This window comes from Brassica rapa, chromosome A03 (genome assembly GCF_000309985.2).
Source record: "Brassica rapa cultivar Chiifu-401-42 chromosome A03, CAAS_Brap_v3.01, whole genome shotgun sequence".
Lineage (NCBI taxonomy): Eukaryota > Viridiplantae > Streptophyta > Magnoliopsida > Brassicales > Brassicaceae > Brassica > Brassica rapa.
Window position 1 is genome coordinate 5,741,176 of NC_024797.2, and position 17,221 is coordinate 5,758,396.

At 37.4% G+C, this 17,221-nt stretch overlaps 4 protein-coding genes and 1 long non-coding RNA gene across 6 annotated transcripts; 2 read left to right on the forward strand and 3 right to left on the reverse strand.

The window, feature by feature from the left end:
- The first annotated feature begins 864 nt into the window (after positions 1 to 864).
- LOC103856959 (ER membrane protein complex subunit 8/9 homolog) lies at positions 865 to 2,435 on the forward strand. The gene is made up of 5 exons (XM_009134099.3): positions 865 to 1,173; positions 1,276 to 1,422; positions 1,510 to 1,569; positions 1,933 to 2,099; positions 2,183 to 2,435. The coding sequence occupies exons 1-5, from the start codon at positions 958 to 960 to the stop codon at positions 2,211 to 2,213; spliced, it is 621 nt and encodes a 206-aa protein (XP_009132347.1). The 5' UTR covers positions 865 to 957; the 3' UTR covers positions 2,214 to 2,435.
- Positions 2,436 to 2,474: 39 nt separating this feature from the next.
- On the reverse strand, positions 2,475 to 6,369 carry LOC103856960. Its single transcript, XR_630936.3, has 2 exons — positions 3,300 to 6,369; positions 2,475 to 3,187 (listed from the first exon to the last, which is right to left on the reverse strand). It is a non-coding gene; the product is annotated as an uncharacterized LOC103856960 (long non-coding RNA).
- A 1,073-nt stretch (positions 6,370 to 7,442) lies between these two features.
- Positions 7,443 to 10,380, forward strand: LOC103856962 (serine/threonine-protein kinase D6PK). Of its 2 annotated transcripts, XM_033288668.1 has the most exons (4): positions 7,443 to 7,704; positions 8,030 to 8,052; positions 8,091 to 8,743; positions 9,350 to 10,380. In XM_033288668.1, the coding sequence occupies exons 3-4, from the start codon at positions 8,130 to 8,132 to the stop codon at positions 10,212 to 10,214; spliced, it is 1,479 nt and encodes a 492-aa protein (XP_033144559.1). In that variant the 5' UTR covers positions 7,443 to 7,704; positions 8,030 to 8,052; positions 8,091 to 8,129; the 3' UTR covers positions 10,215 to 10,380. The 2 variants fall into 2 exon arrangements, with proteins under 2 accessions (XP_033144559.1, XP_009132350.2); XM_009134102.3 differs by having other exon boundaries at positions 7,445 to 7,704; positions 8,035 to 8,743.
- LOC103856961 (WEB family protein At5g55860) lies at positions 10,360 to 13,041 on the reverse strand. Its single transcript, XM_009134100.3, has 3 exons — positions 12,783 to 13,041; positions 12,374 to 12,558; positions 10,360 to 12,290 (listed from the first exon to the last, which is right to left on the reverse strand). The coding sequence occupies exons 2-3, from the start codon at positions 12,542 to 12,544 to the stop codon at positions 10,527 to 10,529; spliced, it is 1,935 nt and encodes a 644-aa protein (XP_009132348.1). The 5' UTR covers positions 12,545 to 12,558; positions 12,783 to 13,041; the 3' UTR covers positions 10,360 to 10,526.
- A 1,021-nt stretch (positions 13,042 to 14,062) lies between these two features.
- Positions 14,063 to 15,832, reverse strand: LOC103856963 (protein NOI4). The gene is made up of 3 exons (XM_009134103.3): positions 15,577 to 15,832; positions 14,545 to 14,739; positions 14,063 to 14,465 (listed from the first exon to the last, which is right to left on the reverse strand). The coding sequence occupies exons 1-3, from the start codon at positions 15,580 to 15,582 to the stop codon at positions 14,421 to 14,423; spliced, it is 246 nt and encodes an 81-aa protein (XP_009132351.1). The 5' UTR covers positions 15,583 to 15,832; the 3' UTR covers positions 14,063 to 14,420.
- Positions 15,833 to 17,221: the final 1,389 nt, after the last annotated feature.

The following is a 17,221-nucleotide window of genomic DNA, read 5'->3' on the forward strand; positions in this document are numbered from 1 at the left end:
TAGACAACATAGTAACCCACGTCCTGTATCATGAGACACAGGTCTCCGGTTGCTTTGTTTTCTGTCTGTTTGCACAAGGAGCATTACTATTTTGCTTAACATTAGTCTCTTGTGATTAGGCAAGATAGAGGAGTTCTTTTTGCTGCTCTCTGCTTAATAGATTCACTGCCCAATGTTCTTGCCTTGTATGAGTTGTAGAAATGTTTGTTATCTAGGAAAGACGACTTTGGTCTCTGGAATTTCTTGATCGAGTTGTGTTATGCTATATTTAAGCTCAGTAGCAGTGCCACCTTCTTTCATTATGATCTGCTCCTGTTACAGCTTCTAGCATCTATTTGTCTATTGTTTGGTAAAACTGATTCATGTTTTGAGCTCTGTGTTTATGCATCAGTAAAAATGTGAACTGAGAACGTGTAAATGACAATTGATGCTTCTCGTTTATTTCTAAGTGAAGTATTAACCGTGACAGTTATTAAAAGAAGAGTATTGCATGACTTGATATAATCAAGTAAACTTTTTAAGCTCAGTATTAGCATCTAACAATTCCTCAAATAACAAAAACACACAGGTTGAAGTAAACCACTCTACTTAGTTTAGATCAATAAACTTAAAAACATATCATACATTGTATCTACAAACATCTGGGTCAACCGTCGAAGCCACAACCAATCAACTTTCAAAAATGTGACTTGGATTTGATGAGCTTATGTTTTAAACAATGAAATACAGGGTGCAACTTGAAACTTTAATAACTTAGGGATATTGTTTGCAATTTTAGAAAATGCAACGTACTATATTGGAAATTTAAGGGAATCCGGTATAAACTCGGGCCGAACCGGACCCGGTTATGTGGAGATCCAGCTCCACTGTCGTTAACAAACAAAAAAAGAAGTTGATCTCAGAACGTCTCTCGATTGCTTCAAGGACTGAGTCAGTGAATCTCCGATCGAGTCAGAGATGGGAGGCAACGGCGAATTGAAGTACGAGATCTCACAGAACGCGTACATCAAGCTAGTTCTCCACACTCTGCGTCACAAAACGGCGGCGGTCAACGGAGTCCTCGTCGGTCGAATCAGCTCTAAGGACGAAGGAGTCGTGGAGATCTCCGATTCCGTGCCCCTCTTCCACTCCAACCTAGCTCTCCTTCCTCCTCTGGAGATCTCGCTCATCATGGTCACTCTCTCTCTCTCTCTTCTTCTGCTTCTTCTTATACATATAGTCTTTGAAATTGAATAGGATCTGATTGCATTGGTCTTCGATGTTTTGATGTGTTAGATAGAGGAGCATTACGTGGCTCAGGGTTTGAGTGTCGTTGGCTACTTTCATGCCAACGAGAGGTTTGAAGATGTGGAGCTCTCTGGTGTGGCTAAGAATATTGGTGATCACATCTCTCGCTACTTCCCTCAGGCGCCTATTCTCTTGGTGCGAATCTCTTGATCCTCTGTTTTCAATCACAGCAGTTTATGGAATCACTAGATCTAACTACGTGTGATGTATGCTGTTTTGTAGTTGAACAACAAAAAGCTCGAAGCCTTATCTAAGGGTAAAGATCGAAGCCCTGTGATGCAGGTCTGTATTTTTTATAATCATAACAAAGTTTTGGAAAGCTTAGTATGGGATTTAGAAGGTAGTCAGTTAAGTAGGGAGTATCTATGAAGGCGGCCACTCAACACCATGTGGAAGTACTGTATGTTGTTATTGCTATATAGGCAATATACTGTTAACGTTAAGATATAAAACATGAGCATACTAACTGATTACATTTCAAGACAGTCTACTTGAATTGTGTTACACCAAACTTAATATTGTACTCTAAATCAACACATTTCTCGCCCGTTCCGTTTGGTATTTTCTGCTTGATGATGCAGTTAATAGTCAAGTTTTTTTTTTTTAATTCCTTTGGTGACAATTCATATGTATTGCATATGCTAGCTTTGTGTGAAAGATGCTTCCAAGAACTGGAGAGTGGTTGGAACAGACGGAGGAAGCAAGCTACTCTTGAAAGAGCCTTCGGCCAATGTAGTTTTGTCAGATTACATTTCATCTGAGAAATGGAAGGACGTCACAGATTTTGATGATCATCTTGATGATGTCACCAAGTAAGCTAAATACACCATGAACCTAAAAAGTTACAGTGTACATGATGGTTATATTTCACTAATTATGTTCACTGTAATTGCAGGGACTGGCTAAACCCTGGACTTTTCAACTGAAGACGGGTATGTGAGATATAGCTAATTAGAGTTTTGCTTTCTTCATCTTCAGTCAAAAACAAAACATTTCGCAGAGACCCTTGTTTACAATTTCCCTCGAATCTTTTTGTTCAAGTATCATTAAGCTTACGCTACAGAGTTCAATTTACTATAAATGGTCATATCTCAAACCCTAGTTTTATCATTTGAATGATATCTTTTGGGGCTTGTTCTTGTGATTCACTTTGTTTACATCTCTTTGGTTGCAATTTGATTATATAGTTGGAATGAAAGCTTTGCTTGATTTGGTTGTTCTTCTAAAATTTTGAAAGTACATAGTTAAATCCTAAACAACATGAAACCCTTTTCGGGCAACACTCTATCTGCATCAACCTTAGAACACAGGACAAGGCGGTCGGGCAATGTGCTAGAGGGCAATAGTCTTAATTCTCGAGCCCCCACCAATCAGGTAAGCTCATGTCATTGTTCTGAAACACAAAGAATATCAACACTCCCATAATTGCGGTCCCTGCATCAAGCGCTGCAGAGAGGATGTAGTTGTGCCTCGCCCACCAACTCTTAAACCTCCTGAAGATGTAGTAGTTGAACACAACCCCAACGATGGTCCAGGACCAGTAATGCACAGCCTTGGCTTGTGGCATTGAGCTTACTGCAGAGAAGATCAAGGGAATATGGATGTGTTTTAGCCATTTCTTCTCTGGGAACTTCTTAGATAGGTACCAGAAGGGAACCGGAGCCAAGATGCCGACGAGGAAGAACCAGTTCATCCCGGGATAGATATGTTCTTTGGTAAACATCCTCCTTGGACCGATCACTCCCCATATGATCGATGCATTGTAAAACACTTCGTATCCGGGACAAGTCCATGGACTACCCAGTGGGAGCAAATTCGTGTTACATATGTTCCCGACGGATGTAATGAGCCTTCAGGTTGTTCCGAAGCAGACGGTCGATGAAACCACAGTCGCAACAAGCTGGACGATGAACATAGATTGAGACGCAACAAACAAACACAAAAGAAGTTTTAAGAGAGTGAGACAAGATCAAATCATGTATTCAACAAGATGTTGAAAGCTCGATCCTTACTTTCCATCATAGAGGGCGACATGAGAGATGGTAGCAAAAACAGAAGCAAAGCTGAGTCCATAAAGCAAAGCAAACATCACACTCAAATAGAGCTTGCTGTAACCATTGTAAGCGTCTAGATTGATGTCAAAGTCCTTCTCGTCAGTATACGGGTAATGTTATAGGATCAAAGGTTTGCGAAGTATAGAATGAAAACGCCTGTGCATCATAAGCATTACTCCTGTAAAAGATAGGTAGAACAATGTACACGAAGATGAAGAATCCTTATCAAAGTGTTGTTATAACACAAAAGAGATATCGTTATAAGTGCCACAATGGCTAAACCAGTCTTTACAGAAGTTGATAATCAAACTGATCTAGAAGTCAGTGATCCTTGCAACGAAGAACACCTAGTGAACATAATTTAGAAACGAAATGAGTGGCTTCTTCTAGAGATTAACACACTAATCTTAAGATTTCACAAAAACTAATCAAACAATCTCGTTCACCAAAAGATATAGAATCAAAGAGGCCGATGGTAGGAGATGCTTGACGGCTCTGGTTGAAGATGAGTTTCTAACAAAGTAAAAAAGATGTTGATGAAGTTTGCCAATTCGCATCGAGAGCATGTATTGATACAGAAGACTACACGTTTTTATCCTCATGTACACATGGACGGATTCTTTGTGGCAAAGGTACTCACTGTTAACCCTATAAATTATCTCTACCATGTCCTTGTCATTACTCTAGTAGTTGTATAACTGAAATACATTAACCTAGCTACAAGATGATGATGATGATGAAGCTGGAGAAGCCTCATGTTCCCAATAAGCAACCCAAGGAAACTAAAGAAAACAAGGAGAGACTTGCAAAATCAAAGGAGGATAAAAGAGGCAAGAAAGATAAGAAATCAAAATCTGGAAATGTTGAGGATCTGAATGGAAGATGGAAATTGCAGGGATGCTTTGGGCTGCCTTATATATATTTTTTTACTTGACAATGCTTTGGATGAACACATATGCAGGGAAGAGAAAAGAAGAGCCATGAGAGAAGTGTCGAAAGGAGAAGCAGTGATTGAGTGATTTTTGCAGCAGACACTCTCATCTATGCTCATGGGGAAGTTGAATGTGCCATACATTGGCTTCTTGTTATTATTATTCAATCACGAACTATTTGTGTAACATTTAAAGCTAAAATCCATGGACAGATCTGATATGTCCAAAAGTTTTGTTTTAAAAATATCTTTTAAGAATGTGATGTTGAGTAGGGTTCTTGACCCAGTCACTAATAAGCATTTCTCATTTTCACATACAAACTGTATTGTTTAGTTTTAATATCTGTAAGACCAAACTAAAATCAAATGTATAATCGTCGACAACAATGTGTGTATATTGAAAGTTGAAAGGCTATGAATTTTCTCAGCTTTTCTTTTGGAAAAGATGTTAAAAGTTAGGGAATTGTCAGTGAGCTGTTGATTGGTTGTAAGTAGTTAGTTAGAGTCTAGAGATCTCTCTCAGAAGTGGGACTTGTGTTGGAGAACATGACAACCCATTCTTCATCTATCTCTGTCAGATCTTGTTTTGCAACCTCTCAATATTTAATTATTTGATTATTATTTTATCATTTTTTGTAACTGAATTATTTATCTTTTTTGTGCCTTTTGAAAACAATTTGCATTATTTAGAATTTATTTTCTTATATAAAAATATTTCAAATATTCTAAAATCATTAAAGATATCTAACTGGTCGATTATATGAGTCAATCAATCAATTCATGTATTATGATGGTATGAATAATTCAATACAATTTGTTTACTTTTCCGTGATTTTATAATTATTCGAAAGAACATTTATATGTGTGTTCTTCAAAAGAACAGTTTTTTCTAGCAAAAAAGATTATCTCGTAGCAAAAGAAGATGTAATTAAATCAGGTGGGCTATTATTTTTATTTTATACGTCAGACAAAATCATGTGGACTGTGTTCTGACATTTGGGCTGTACGTACTAAAGTTTAAAGCAGAGTGGATATAAACTATAATTAAACAGTGATTAATTCGCCATAAGTTTACACTACCTACCACATAAGTAAATCAGAAAATGGAAAAAACATTTACATGTAACTTTATAAAAGCATGCCCATCATCAAGAATTATTCTGATTGACTCTAGAGAAAAACAAAGTTAAAGAAAACTAGAGAGTTAGCAGCTATATTAATAAGGTGTCGATCATTTGAAGACATTAATATTTTCGTTTTAATAACGAAAATTTGCTTCAAAATGCTAAACTGAAACTCAAGCTAACTATTGAAATGTATTGAAAATTTAGTATCTTAATTTATAAATCTTTTAACAATTAGGTTATGGAAATAAATTAATAATAATGTGTTATAATTGGATTATTATTTTATTCTACAAATTATGGAATTGTCACGCTCGTTTCACGTCCCAAGCGGATCGTGTAGCAGTGGTCGTTATTGGATTTAAGAGCATGATGTTAAAGTGAATTACTGAGATAACTAAACGGACAAACTATACCTACTTGTGTTTTAATGCTCAACAATCTTGTGTTTTGTCAACTTCCATTTGAACCTTTTCTAGAGAAAAAACATTGTTTCTGCTCGATTCAATGGGAAAACAATAGAAAATGTTATCTTACAATATAAGGAAACTTAATATATATTGAAACAAATCAGAAATTGCTTTAACCCTTTGTACACACCTTTGGAACTCCAAAGTTTCCAACTTTATAAAGCTACGATGGTGAACTTTAATAACAACTAGATATCTGGTCTGCATGTTTCTTATGTATTTAAATAATACATTTAAATAAGCCTCTTTGGGAACTATAATAAGTACAAAATTTATAATATGGAATTTTTTTATAAAAACACCTCAACTTTAACATTTTTAATACCCAAACTTGTTTGCTACTTAATTTAATACTTAAACTAATTATTTTACTTATTTTAATATACTTACTTTCAAAATTATGATCATTTTAATACCCAAAGTATGCTAATTTTAATAATAAGTTTCAAACAAAATTTAGAAAATCTCTAAAACTCAAAAATAAATATTAAAACTTTCATATTTTATTTTAAATTTTACGAAAAAGTAACTAAATTTTGGATAATCTTAATTTTTTTCTAATAGTAGTTTTATTTTAAATTTAAGTTTTTTCTAAAGTTTAAAACTAATTTATTTATTTTATTCAAAATGGTTTTTATAAATTTTAAAATATTATCCAATTTAGTTGATTTTATTATTAAATTTAAAATAAAATGTGAAATTTTTAAGATTTAATTTTGAGTTTTATATATATTTTAAGTTTTTTGAAACTTATTAATATTTTTGATTAAAATTAGTATAGTTTGAATATTAAAATGACATAATTTTAAATGTATGTGTATTAAAATGAGTAAAATAATTAGTCTGAGTATTAACCTAGGTAGCAAAAAAAATTTGGATATTAAAAATTTTAACGAAATTTAGTTGGGTATTTTATTGAATTTTGCCTTTATAATATTTCTGTAAATTAATTGGAATTATAGACAAATGGTAAGTCTAGCGAATGTTTCAAAAATTAAAATTAAATAAGGACATCTCTAGTTCTACTCTATTTCTTACTTTAAAATAAAGTAAAATCGAGTATGAAAAAAAAACTATAATTTTTCATTCTGTAATAGAGTATAAGATAGACTTTTTCCGTAAATAGAATAATTTATTTTTTTTGTTTATTATTCCATTTTCGTGTAAAAAATAAAATAGGATGCAAGCATTTTCACTTCGTATTTTTTTTACTCCACTTTTAAAAAAAATTACATTAGAAATGTTCTAATAGAAACCCATCATTAAATTCTTTTTTGGACATCATTTAAATCTTTCCACAATATCCAACACAAACAATATATTTTTCCTTCTTTTGCAGTAGTATTTAGAAGATAATTATCATACTTACAAAACAACATGCAATAAGTATAAAGATTTATATTCAAGAAAAACACTAATCCCTATATATTTTCCTTAATAATACACAATAATCTTTATAAAAAAAATTAGTTTCTAATTTTGAATTTTTATCTCTAAGAAAAGCCTTGATGTAAACCTTTGTCATAAGCAAAAATACATTGAAATAATTGAATCCCTCAAAAATTAAAAATATATTGAACTTTTTATTTAACCCAACTGTCTCTCTCCCTTCCCTCTTTTCATGGTGTAGACCCAACTCTCTCTCTCTCCTATCTGTCTCCATTTCCATGGAAGCAAGGGGATGTGTTCATTTCTCTCTATCTCTCTCTACAGCCTTACATGAACACTGAAGCTTCTCTCTCTCTCTCCTTTATCTTTTCTTCTTCCCTTTGCTTAATCCTTAACTGAGAAAAACGGGTATCTCGTGATCTTCATCGGTCAAAAATCTCGACTTTAAGGTAACGATTAAATGGCTTCTCTCTCCCTCTGTAAAGCTCTGCTCTTTTTCTTCTTTTCTGGGTTCTATTCTCTGATTCTTGTTAGATCCAAAAGCTTACTTTAAGGAGATCTGTGTAACCCCCCAGAGAGATAAATAATAAAAACTCCATCTTTTGCATTTTGTAAAAGTTTCGATTCTGTTTTTGCTTATTTTTATTCAATTCCTCTGTTTTTGAGGAGAAAAATAAAATTTTAGAGCTTATTGGTGCAACATCTTAGTAAGATCCGTTATAATTGGATCATTCTTTTTAGTTACTGATGCTATTATTTTGTTTTGCTGACTAGATCAGGTAACTAGATGATGGGATTGATTACTAGAGTCTCAGGGAAGAAAGAATCATCACAAATCAAGCTTTCCTCTGATTAGTGTTTTTTTAGTTCCACCATGGCCTCCAAGACTCCAGAAGGATCACTCACCAGTTCCAGTAACACTATCTCAGTCAACACTTTAGCAGATCAAGTATCTTCCACTCTATCTCTAGCCGATCCAAGTACCAAAAAGACCAGCGAGCAAGGCGAGAGCGGGAAGAGCAGCACCTGCAGACCGAGCACAAGCAGTGACATAAGCGACGAGAGCACTTGCAGCAGCTTCAGCAGCAGCGTCAACAAGCCTCACAAGGCCAACGACGTGAGGTGGGAAGCGATCCAGGCCGTTAGAACCAAACACGGCGGTTTGGGTTTGAACCATTTTAGGCTCTTGAAGAGGTTAGGATGTGGGGATATAGGAACGGTTCATCTCGCTGAGTTGAACGGGACGAGGTGTTATTTCGCGATGAAGGTTATGGATAAGACTGCTTTGGCTAGCAGGAAGAAGCTTCTTAGAGCTCAGACGGAGAGGGAGATACTGCAGTGTCTTGACCACCCGTTTCTTCCGACGTTGTATAGTCATTTTGAGACGGAGAAGTTCTCTTGTTTGGTTATGGAGTTTTGTCCTGGTGGTGACTTGCATACGCTGAGACAGAGACAGCCTGGGAAACGCTTCACCGAGCAAGCAGCAAAGTAAGAACTAAGTTTCAACCTATTCTTTATTCTAAGTAAGTATGGGCGTTCAGGAGCCATGGGATTCGGTTTGGTTGATTCATTTGGATTTTCTGTATTATGTTCATAAGTCGAGTTTTGCTAATTATCTGGTTGAATTGGTTTTGGTTCCGACCAGATTTGGTTCGAATCGACCAATGTCTGAAATCGTTTTTAAAAAGAAACTAAATAAATTGACAAAAAATACTTATAATATATATATATATATATATATTATTCATTAATCTGATTAAAAACTAGTTAAACTACCTAAACTAACTAAAAAGTATCAAAATAACAAACTACAAAAATCTTTAAAATGCTCTATAACACCTAAATTGTTAACATGTATAAAAACATAAATATATTTAACTAATTTCGGATATTCTCGGATCTTAATTTTGATTTCTGTTCCGGCTGTACCGAAATTCCAAACTACCAAGCTCTTAAGTCTCATTATGCTATTTTGTATCGGATTACGATTTTTTTCGGTTCGGGTTAAGGTAGGTACTTCGGTTTAGTGTAAAAATGCCCATGCCTAATTCTAAGAAACCGCTTCTGTGTATTGACTTATGTTACTGTTGTCAGGTTCTATGTAGCGGAAGTGCTTCTTGCAATGGAGTATCTCCACATGCTTGGGATCATCTACCGTGATCTGAAGCCAGAGAACGTTCTTGTCAGAGATGATGGACACGTGATGCTTTCGGATTTTGATCTCTCCTTGAGATGTACCGTTAGCCTCTCTATAGTTAGATCATCAACCAATCTCGGTTCCGAAGGTTTGTCAAAGAGTTCAGTCTCTTGCTCGCAGCAACCGGCTTGCATCCAGCAGCCATCTTGCATCTCAATGGCTCCTACATCCTGCTTCGGTCCTCGGTTCTTCTCATCTAAATCCAAGAAAGACAAGAAACCGAAAACAGACAACGGTAACCACCAAGTGACTCCCTTACCAGAGCTCGTTGCAGAAACAAGCGCACGGTCAATGTCCTTTGTGGGGACACACGAGTACTTAGCTCCGGAGATCATCAAAGGTGAAGGACATGGAAGCGCGGTTGATTGGTGGACTTTTGGGATCTTTCTTTACGAGTTGCTGTTTGGTAAAACACCGTTTAAAGGGTCTGGGAATAGAGCGACGCTCTTCAATGTGGTTGGTCAGCCTTTGAGGTTCCCTGACTCTCCGGTTGTTAGCTTTGCAGCTAGAGATTTGATAAGGAGTTTGCTTGTGAAGGAGCCGCAGCATAGGTTAGCTTACAAGCGTGGAGCAACGGAGATTAAGCAGCATCCTTTCTTTGAAGGAGTGAACTGGGCTTTGGTTCGGTGTGCCAGTCCTCCAGAGATTCCTAAACCGGTTGAGATTGAACCGGTGAATTGTACTCCTCCTGCTGTACCGGCTGCTGCATCTACAAGTGTGAGATCTGATCAGAGCAATTATCTTGAGTTTGATTTCTTCTGAAAGGTTCTTTGATGATTTTCTTTTTGTTTCTTTGCAAATTCTGCAGAATCTGTCTAGTGTTTTTCCTTTTTTTCTGTTTTTTTCTTTTCACGTCTTGAACAAGTTATGAGATTTTGTATCATTCTTCAACAATCTCTGTACCATCTGCTGAAGTTAAATGTTATTACAAACCATATAGAATCCAAAAACGACATTATAGACCGTAGCTGCAACTGCTTCTGATCTCAAGCCACAAAACCTTCTTTACCACACATCTTTCTCATTCTTCACAATAATAAAAGTTCTCAAATCTTGAAAGGAAAGCATACAACATCAAATGGATTTCTCTCCAGGGAGATAAGAAGGAGAACCCCACTCCACTTGATTCTTCTTTCTATTAAAGATCCCACTTAGATTAGGTAAAAGCACTTTCTTTGACACCACGGAGGTTTTAGTCTTCTCCAGTTTCATGTTGATAGGCTTCTGTTTAGTAGTAGCTTTGTAGTGATGATGTTGCGGTGATGATGACTCAGCGGACATCTTGGCCTCAGCCTCTGCAAGAATCCTAGACGCCACTTCCTCTGCTTTCTTCTGATCTCTTTCCCTCCACCTCCTGAGCTCTCCTTCGACTGCTTTCTTAGCAGCATCAGCCATAGCTGCTTTCTTCAATGCTTCTTCTGTTGCAGTCTTTATCTTCACAATCTCCTCTTGCGTCGTCTCAAACTTCTTAACTGTCTCGTTCTCGCTAGCTCTAACTGCATCCACCTGAGCCACCGCAGCCGCCACTTTCATACCTGCTAACTTATCAACTACCTCAGCTCTCTTCCTCAGCGAGTTAAGCTCCTCCTGAGACAGTGTGATGCTCTGAGCTTCTCCAGACTCGGATGATGTTGACTTACGGACAGCGTCGGGTTTTTCAGACAATGACTTTATCTCTTCAAGCGCCTTTGCCTCGGCGGCTTTTGCTTCTTCGGCTTCATCTAGAGCCACCCTCAGGTTTAGCTCTGTCTCTTCAAGCGAGAGATGCGCAGTTTCAGCTTCCTTAACCAACCTCTCAGCTTCGTTTCTCATCTCCTCAGCTTCTCTCCGAGCAGCTTCCGTCTCAGAAGAGATCTGATTCAAAGTTGACATCATATCTTCCAAAGCAGCCTTTGCTTTAGTTTCCTCTCCAACACATTCCTCTAACTCACTCTTCCCTTTGCTAAGCTTCAGGTTAAGTTCTCCAGCCACAGATTCGATCTCAGCCTCCTTCGCTTCAACTTTACTGCGCTTTATCTTCACATTCTTCAGCTCTTCTTTAAGAGACTCCACTGACTCTCGCAAAGACTTCTCTTCTTCCACAAACTTCTCGAGTAAGCCCTTTGCTTCGTTCAACTCCAAGCTCACACCGTTAACGGAAGCCTCATCAGACGATGCTTTCACAGTCTCCATTTGCTTCTGCAACTCATCGATCTCGTTGTAAGTCTCACTCAGCTGCGCTTCTAGCTTCTTAGCAAACTCAGGGTCGAACTCTTTCTTCAAAGCGAGGAGCTTCTTGGCAGATTCTTCCATGCCAGCTTTATACGTTAGCTGCTGAATCTCCTTCTCTGAAAATGTCTCAGACTGTTCTTTACGAGATTGAGAACACGCAAGCTTAGTCTGTTCAACTGATTCATTAACAGCTGATATCTCCTTTTTAAGCAACTCAATCTTGTCGGAAGAAACTTTAGTCACTTCCTTAGCTTCCTCTTCTTTGGTTAACGCAACAGTGTTTGTATCCGAAACCTCGTTAGAAACCTGACGGATCTTCCTCAGCTCTTGCTTGGCTGCATCAAGCTCCTTACACACCATCACATACTCATCAGTACTAGACACAGAAACAGTGTCTGGTTTAGCTTCTTTGATCTGACTCTTGGCAGCTTCGGTCACTTTATTAGCAGAATCTCTCGATTCGTTAACTGTTTCAAGCTTACGAGTAAGCTCGTCAACAGATCTCTTAGCCCAATCCAGCTCACTCAACGCTTGCTCTCTGACTGTTTCAGCGTGATTAACTTGTTCCTTTAGCTTGTTCAGCTCTTTCTCCGCTAAGTGAAGCTCCGTTTGATTAACCAAAACTTTCTGTAAAGCCACACACACACACACAACTCAGAAACTCAACTTAAAGTGTTTGTGAATTAAATCAAAAGAGTGTTTTATTTTACCTCAGCGGAATGAGGAGTGGGTTTGCGAATGAGAGGGTGCTTATCAGCAGAAAGGGCAGCTTCACCGAAGAGGTTAACAGCATGTTTAACGGATTGAAAAGGAGCGCTTGTGTCTATCTCCCCAACCTCCACAGAAGGAGAAGAATCTTGACGTCCTTTCTTAGCAACCATTTTGCATTTTCTTTCTTTTATACACAAGAGAGAGAGAGACAGTGTAAGCAAATATTCAACAGTGTACACACGGAATAAATCGTTATTAAGGGAATGATTAATTAAAGCCTAATCTAACCTAATCACTAAGAATCCGCACAGATCGTATTAATCAATTATCAAAAGAGGCTAATCGAAAAACGTGAAGCGAGTCTCTTCAACCTTTAAAGGTATGACTAAATAAAATCGAATTCGTTACCTCATCTTTCCGGAGTGAAGTTTAAGAAGGAAAGAATCTTTTTTTATATTATTTCTCTGGGAGAGAGACAAGACGACGATCGATACCAAACGATTAAAAACACGTTAATCAGAAAAAAAAAAAAAAAACTCTCTCGACGCCTACTAAAGAGATGAAAAAAGATTAGAGAGCTTTGGGAAGGAGATGAAGTTTGAATTTCTGCGAAGTCAGTGGCGATGAGAGAGAAACAAGGAGAAAGAGACAGAGAGGAGAGAGGGGAAGTGTGTTTGGTTGACAAGTGGCATCTTTTTATTGGTCAACGGTGACACCTAATTGTTTTTTTTTGGACGGCGAGTAAATATCTAATTTACTTTACTTTATTTAGCTTCTTTGTATTACCATAAGATCCATAACACTTAATTAATACATACTGCCTCTCAAGAGTTAATGCTATGTTCTTTATGGACCAGACTTAATTTGTTTTTAAGTGATTAGCTAGCTGTAAAGTGTGCCAAAAAAGAAATGTTACTCAATAAATCCAAAAAACAAAAAAGTTCAATCGTTTTAATATCTCATCATTCATATGCTATGGCCCAACCCATATAATTAAGAGAAAATTCGTAGATTCCAGAAGAAAAAAGAAATTGCGTGGAGGTTAATGGGCAAATTCATAGAACTATTTCCCACGTGAGCTAGAAGACATGTAATGCTAAAAAATAGAGCTAATTATATATATTGTTGACTAGTCAGAATGGGGGCCAAGGCCTCCTCCAAGGATGATCATCTTGACAATGATTTTGCTCTTTCTACTTTTGCCCCACTTGGTGTTTGCATTTCATATTTTAATTGGAGACTTTTTGTTTGAGCACCAATTGGAGAAAAAAAAATAATCCACTTCTCTTTGATAGTTTTGATCATCACAGAATAGTATACGTTTCACTTTGACCAAAAAGAAGCAAAACTCAAAGTTTATTGTGAATCCGATGGACTGAAAGCGAGAGATAAGAAGATCTTTACTAATATAATATCTACATTTTACAAAAACGTTGCACATTTTTGATTTAAAGATCCAGAGGAGGACATAATTAAAGGTATCTAGTAATGATTAAGAGGCTTAGTTAGAATCCAATGTAAGCCCCCAGTAAAGCTCATCAATATAACCAACTTCCTCCCATGTGTTTGGTGGATGCAACATGTTTGTGTTTTCTCCTGTATTCAATGGAATTTTATATATTTTTATCAAGAAGAGAACAGAAAGTAATTTGTTTGATGTAACAAGAGGCAAACCAAAAGGAAAACACTACAACACAATAAATATTTTATTTTTTCTTGGTTCAACAGCATAAATAAATGATAAAATCAAGGAAAAAGACACCAATAAATTTTAAAAACCAAAAACGACCCATATGAGAAGCATTACATAATAGATACAGTGGCAACACGATTTTACAGCAATTTTTTTAAGAAGAACAAACAACTTCAAAGATGGAATCATAATCGTGATAGGGCTAAAACTCATCTTAGGAACTTTTTTAGATGTATGGGTAGTACTTTCAAGAAAGACAATAAAAACATAAAAAGAACATTGCTATACATGTCTAAAGCAATGTGACTTCTTTTTTTCTTTGGGGCAGCAAGAAAAATCCGTCTTTGTGTCTTTCAAGAGTCCACAGCTGGAGACTGCATGCAGCAGAGCCATTTTTTCTGAAACCAAAAGAGACAGTATTGTGTGACGATGGATCTAAATAGTGAAGATAGAGAGATATAGAAGAAAGAAACATACAGGCTGGGGTTTACTAGGATCTCCTCCTCCTCCTCCAGACTTAGCATGACCATCAGTGGATTTACCAGGTGAACCTGGTTTGCCACCGGTCTTTTTCTCATCCCTAGCTTTGTTGAATATGACTGTGAAGCCTTCAGCTGATGCTGGATCGTTCACATCCCATTCACCAAACTTGGGCAAGGGACGACCTTTGTCCTGTTCATGTGGTGTGAACACACAAAATGGTGAAACCAATACATAAGAGACACCACTTCAATCTCAAACTCGAATGTGTAACCCCCTTGGGTGGGAGAAACACACAAAAAGAGAAGAGACAAAAAGATAAAACCAAAAGCATCACCAAGCAAATGTGAAAGCAGAGGCTTTAAACTAATGAAACCATTCATACAAATCAAGTACTATCAGGAAAAAAGGTTTGTACAACAACCCAAACTAATCAACTTATCCATTTTATAGCAAACAGTATAACACCACAAAGTCAAAAACAAAAGAGAGGTACCAAAACTAATCATAAGAGAAATTCAAAAGTTCCTATCCACCTTCTTATCCTTTTTGTTAGGTAAGAAGAAAATGAAGTTTGAAAACTAGTAGTGGAAACCAAATCTTTGTCTCTTAAATAAGCAAACAAACTCACAAGACATAAAAGATCCTTTGATTTTCTCTCTAAACACAATATTTGTATGCCTCTTCACTATCAAATGAATCAAGAACAATCTGTCCCTCCTAAACTTGTCTGTGTTCAAAAAAATTTCTATCTTAAAATCCAAAATCAGAACCCTTAAAAGAGCTTTACAAGTTGATATTTTGATAAATCCAAGTTGAATCAAATCAAATACAGGTTGAATAAAAGCCAAAGATCGAAACTTTAAAAAGCTAAAAACAACAGAGATCCAGGAAAACGATTACCAGCAACAAGACAATAATAATAATAGCTCATCAGAATCACCATATCACTCATCAAATCGAATTCGAAGGTTTATGCTCTAGCCATACATCGCTAATAAATAAATAAAAAGGGATTTTAGAACGTACCGACATGGGGGTCTTGCAGAAAGGAGGAAGATTTAATCCCAAGAGAAATGGAGAAGAACGATTCGGAGAATAAGGAGATGAGAAGCCGCCCGAGAAAACCAAGGGGAAATTGAGAGAACACAATTGATCGCAGATGAGAGAGAAAGACAGACTTTTCCTATTTTTAATTTTCTCGATTAATTCCTTTTTTGCTGCTTCTCTTTTATTTGCCTTCTCGGTGCGATGTCTGTAACGGTTTATATAAACGGAGTTAATCCCATCCGACCTGACGTCTTTTGGTTTTTAAACGGATAGCTGAGCTGGCTATAACGGCTGTTAATTGAGCGCATTCATGTTGGTTCGGACCGATGCAAAGCAAGCGACTTTGCTGGCTTTTTTTTTTTTTGGCTCAACTTCAACTTATCATTCACCAATTCGTGGTAACGAGATTACAACCTTACAAGATTTTCACCCCACATACAATATCGGGATCTAGTATCACACAGGAACACTTAGAAGGATCCTACGCTACCCGAAACAATCCGATATTGCATTTTTCACCACTACGAGAACAAGATCTTCCCACTACCGGGATGAACCGTCTCTTAACCCCTAAATTAGACCACACGATAGAAAGCAGTGAAAACAACAAACGGACAATGAAACTTAAGCAGGATTATAGTATAGAGCAAGCAATTGATTTCCAAATAATCTGAGTTCAGTTCGAGTATCAATCACCACAACACCTAAAAGGTGCATTCCAGCCTCGGTTCATACCCGTCGTCTTCCACTACCTCCATCCTTAGCCAAAAACCGGACAGCTACATCCGGATTGAAAAAGACGGACCTTGACGAACGGTTGGCATGACCAATACCTCAAATCACAGCTTCAGGAGGTGCAAAACTCGTACCACCGGGATGACCGCGGGCCGAACACCGGCGCAGGGAAGTAGAGCTTCGCCACGCTTCCCGACCAAAACCAAACCTCCGGTTGACTACTCCATCGGCTTGAATCCTGGAGCGTGATGTCCCTGAGAACCAGAGAACAATCCTCCATCCACCGCACTGTGAAAACTCTTCTCCACCTGACTTACCTCCACGCTAGGATGTAGATCTGTGATAGAGAAGGTGTCAGACCGGTTCACGCGCCGTCGTCATGAAGCACTCGTCGAAGATCTGAAAAGTAGAAAACTAGATCTGACCGGTACTTCGATCCTAAACGCCGACTCATCTCTTCTCGGGTCGCACGGAAAGCCTCACCGTCTCTCCAACGAACGTCGGGGACCGTCACCGTCGAGCGAACCGCGTCTTCACGAGGGCTCGAGCTGGCTCAGAGAGACAAGCATATCGACTAGGGTTGACCGAAGAGGAGAAGAGCAAAGAGAAAAGAAGTAAAGGGGAAGAGATTCGCCTCCGGCACCACCGCAACGGCAGGCCGGAGCTAGGGTTTCAGATTAAGAGAGGCGGCTTCTGTGTTACGATGGAGAGAGAGCGATGTAATGTTTGTTTTTTTTTAGGAATAGTCTTGTGACTTTGCTGGCTTTGTTTTGTCTTTTGTCTTGTATCATTATTTTTATATTTTTTTTTATAATAATTCTCATTACATTGATTTTTCTTATTACATTGATTTTTTCTTTCTCAAAATAATAAGCATTTGTTGACAAAA

Excerpts from the sequence above, each read along its gene's own strand:
- LOC103856959 (XM_009134099.3), top strand. The coding sequence starts at position 958 with ATGGGAGGCAACGGCGAATTGAAGTACGAGATCTCACAGAACGCGTAC. Across the intron at positions 1,423-1,509 it reads CTCAGGCGCCTATTCTCTTG|TTGAACAACAAAAAGCTCGA; the intron begins GTGCGAATCTCT and ends GCTGTTTTGTAG. Across the intron at positions 1,570-1,932 it reads ATCGAAGCCCTGTGATGCAG|CTTTGTGTGAAAGATGCTTC; the intron begins GTCTGTATTTTT and ends TGCATATGCTAG.
- LOC103856962 (XM_033288668.1), top strand. The coding sequence starts at position 8,130 with ATGGCCTCCAAGACTCCAGAAGGATCACTCACCAGTTCCAGTAACACT. Across the intron at positions 8,744-9,349 it reads TTCACCGAGCAAGCAGCAAA|GTTCTATGTAGCGGAAGTGC; the intron begins GTAAGAACTAAG and ends TACTGTTGTCAG.
- LOC103856961 (XM_009134100.3), bottom strand. The coding sequence starts at position 12,544 with ATGGTTGCTAAGAAAGGACGTCAAGATTCTTCTCCTTCTGTGGAGGTT. Across the intron at positions 12,291-12,373 it reads CCACTCCTCATTCCGCTGAG|AAAGTTTTGGTTAATCAAAC; the intron begins GTAAAATAAAAC and ends GTGGCTTTACAG.
- LOC103856963 (XM_009134103.3), bottom strand. Across the intron at positions 14,466-14,544 it reads ATCCTAGTAAACCCCAGCCT|AAAAAATGGCTCTGCTGCAT; the intron begins GTATGTTTCTTT and ends TTTTGGTTTCAG.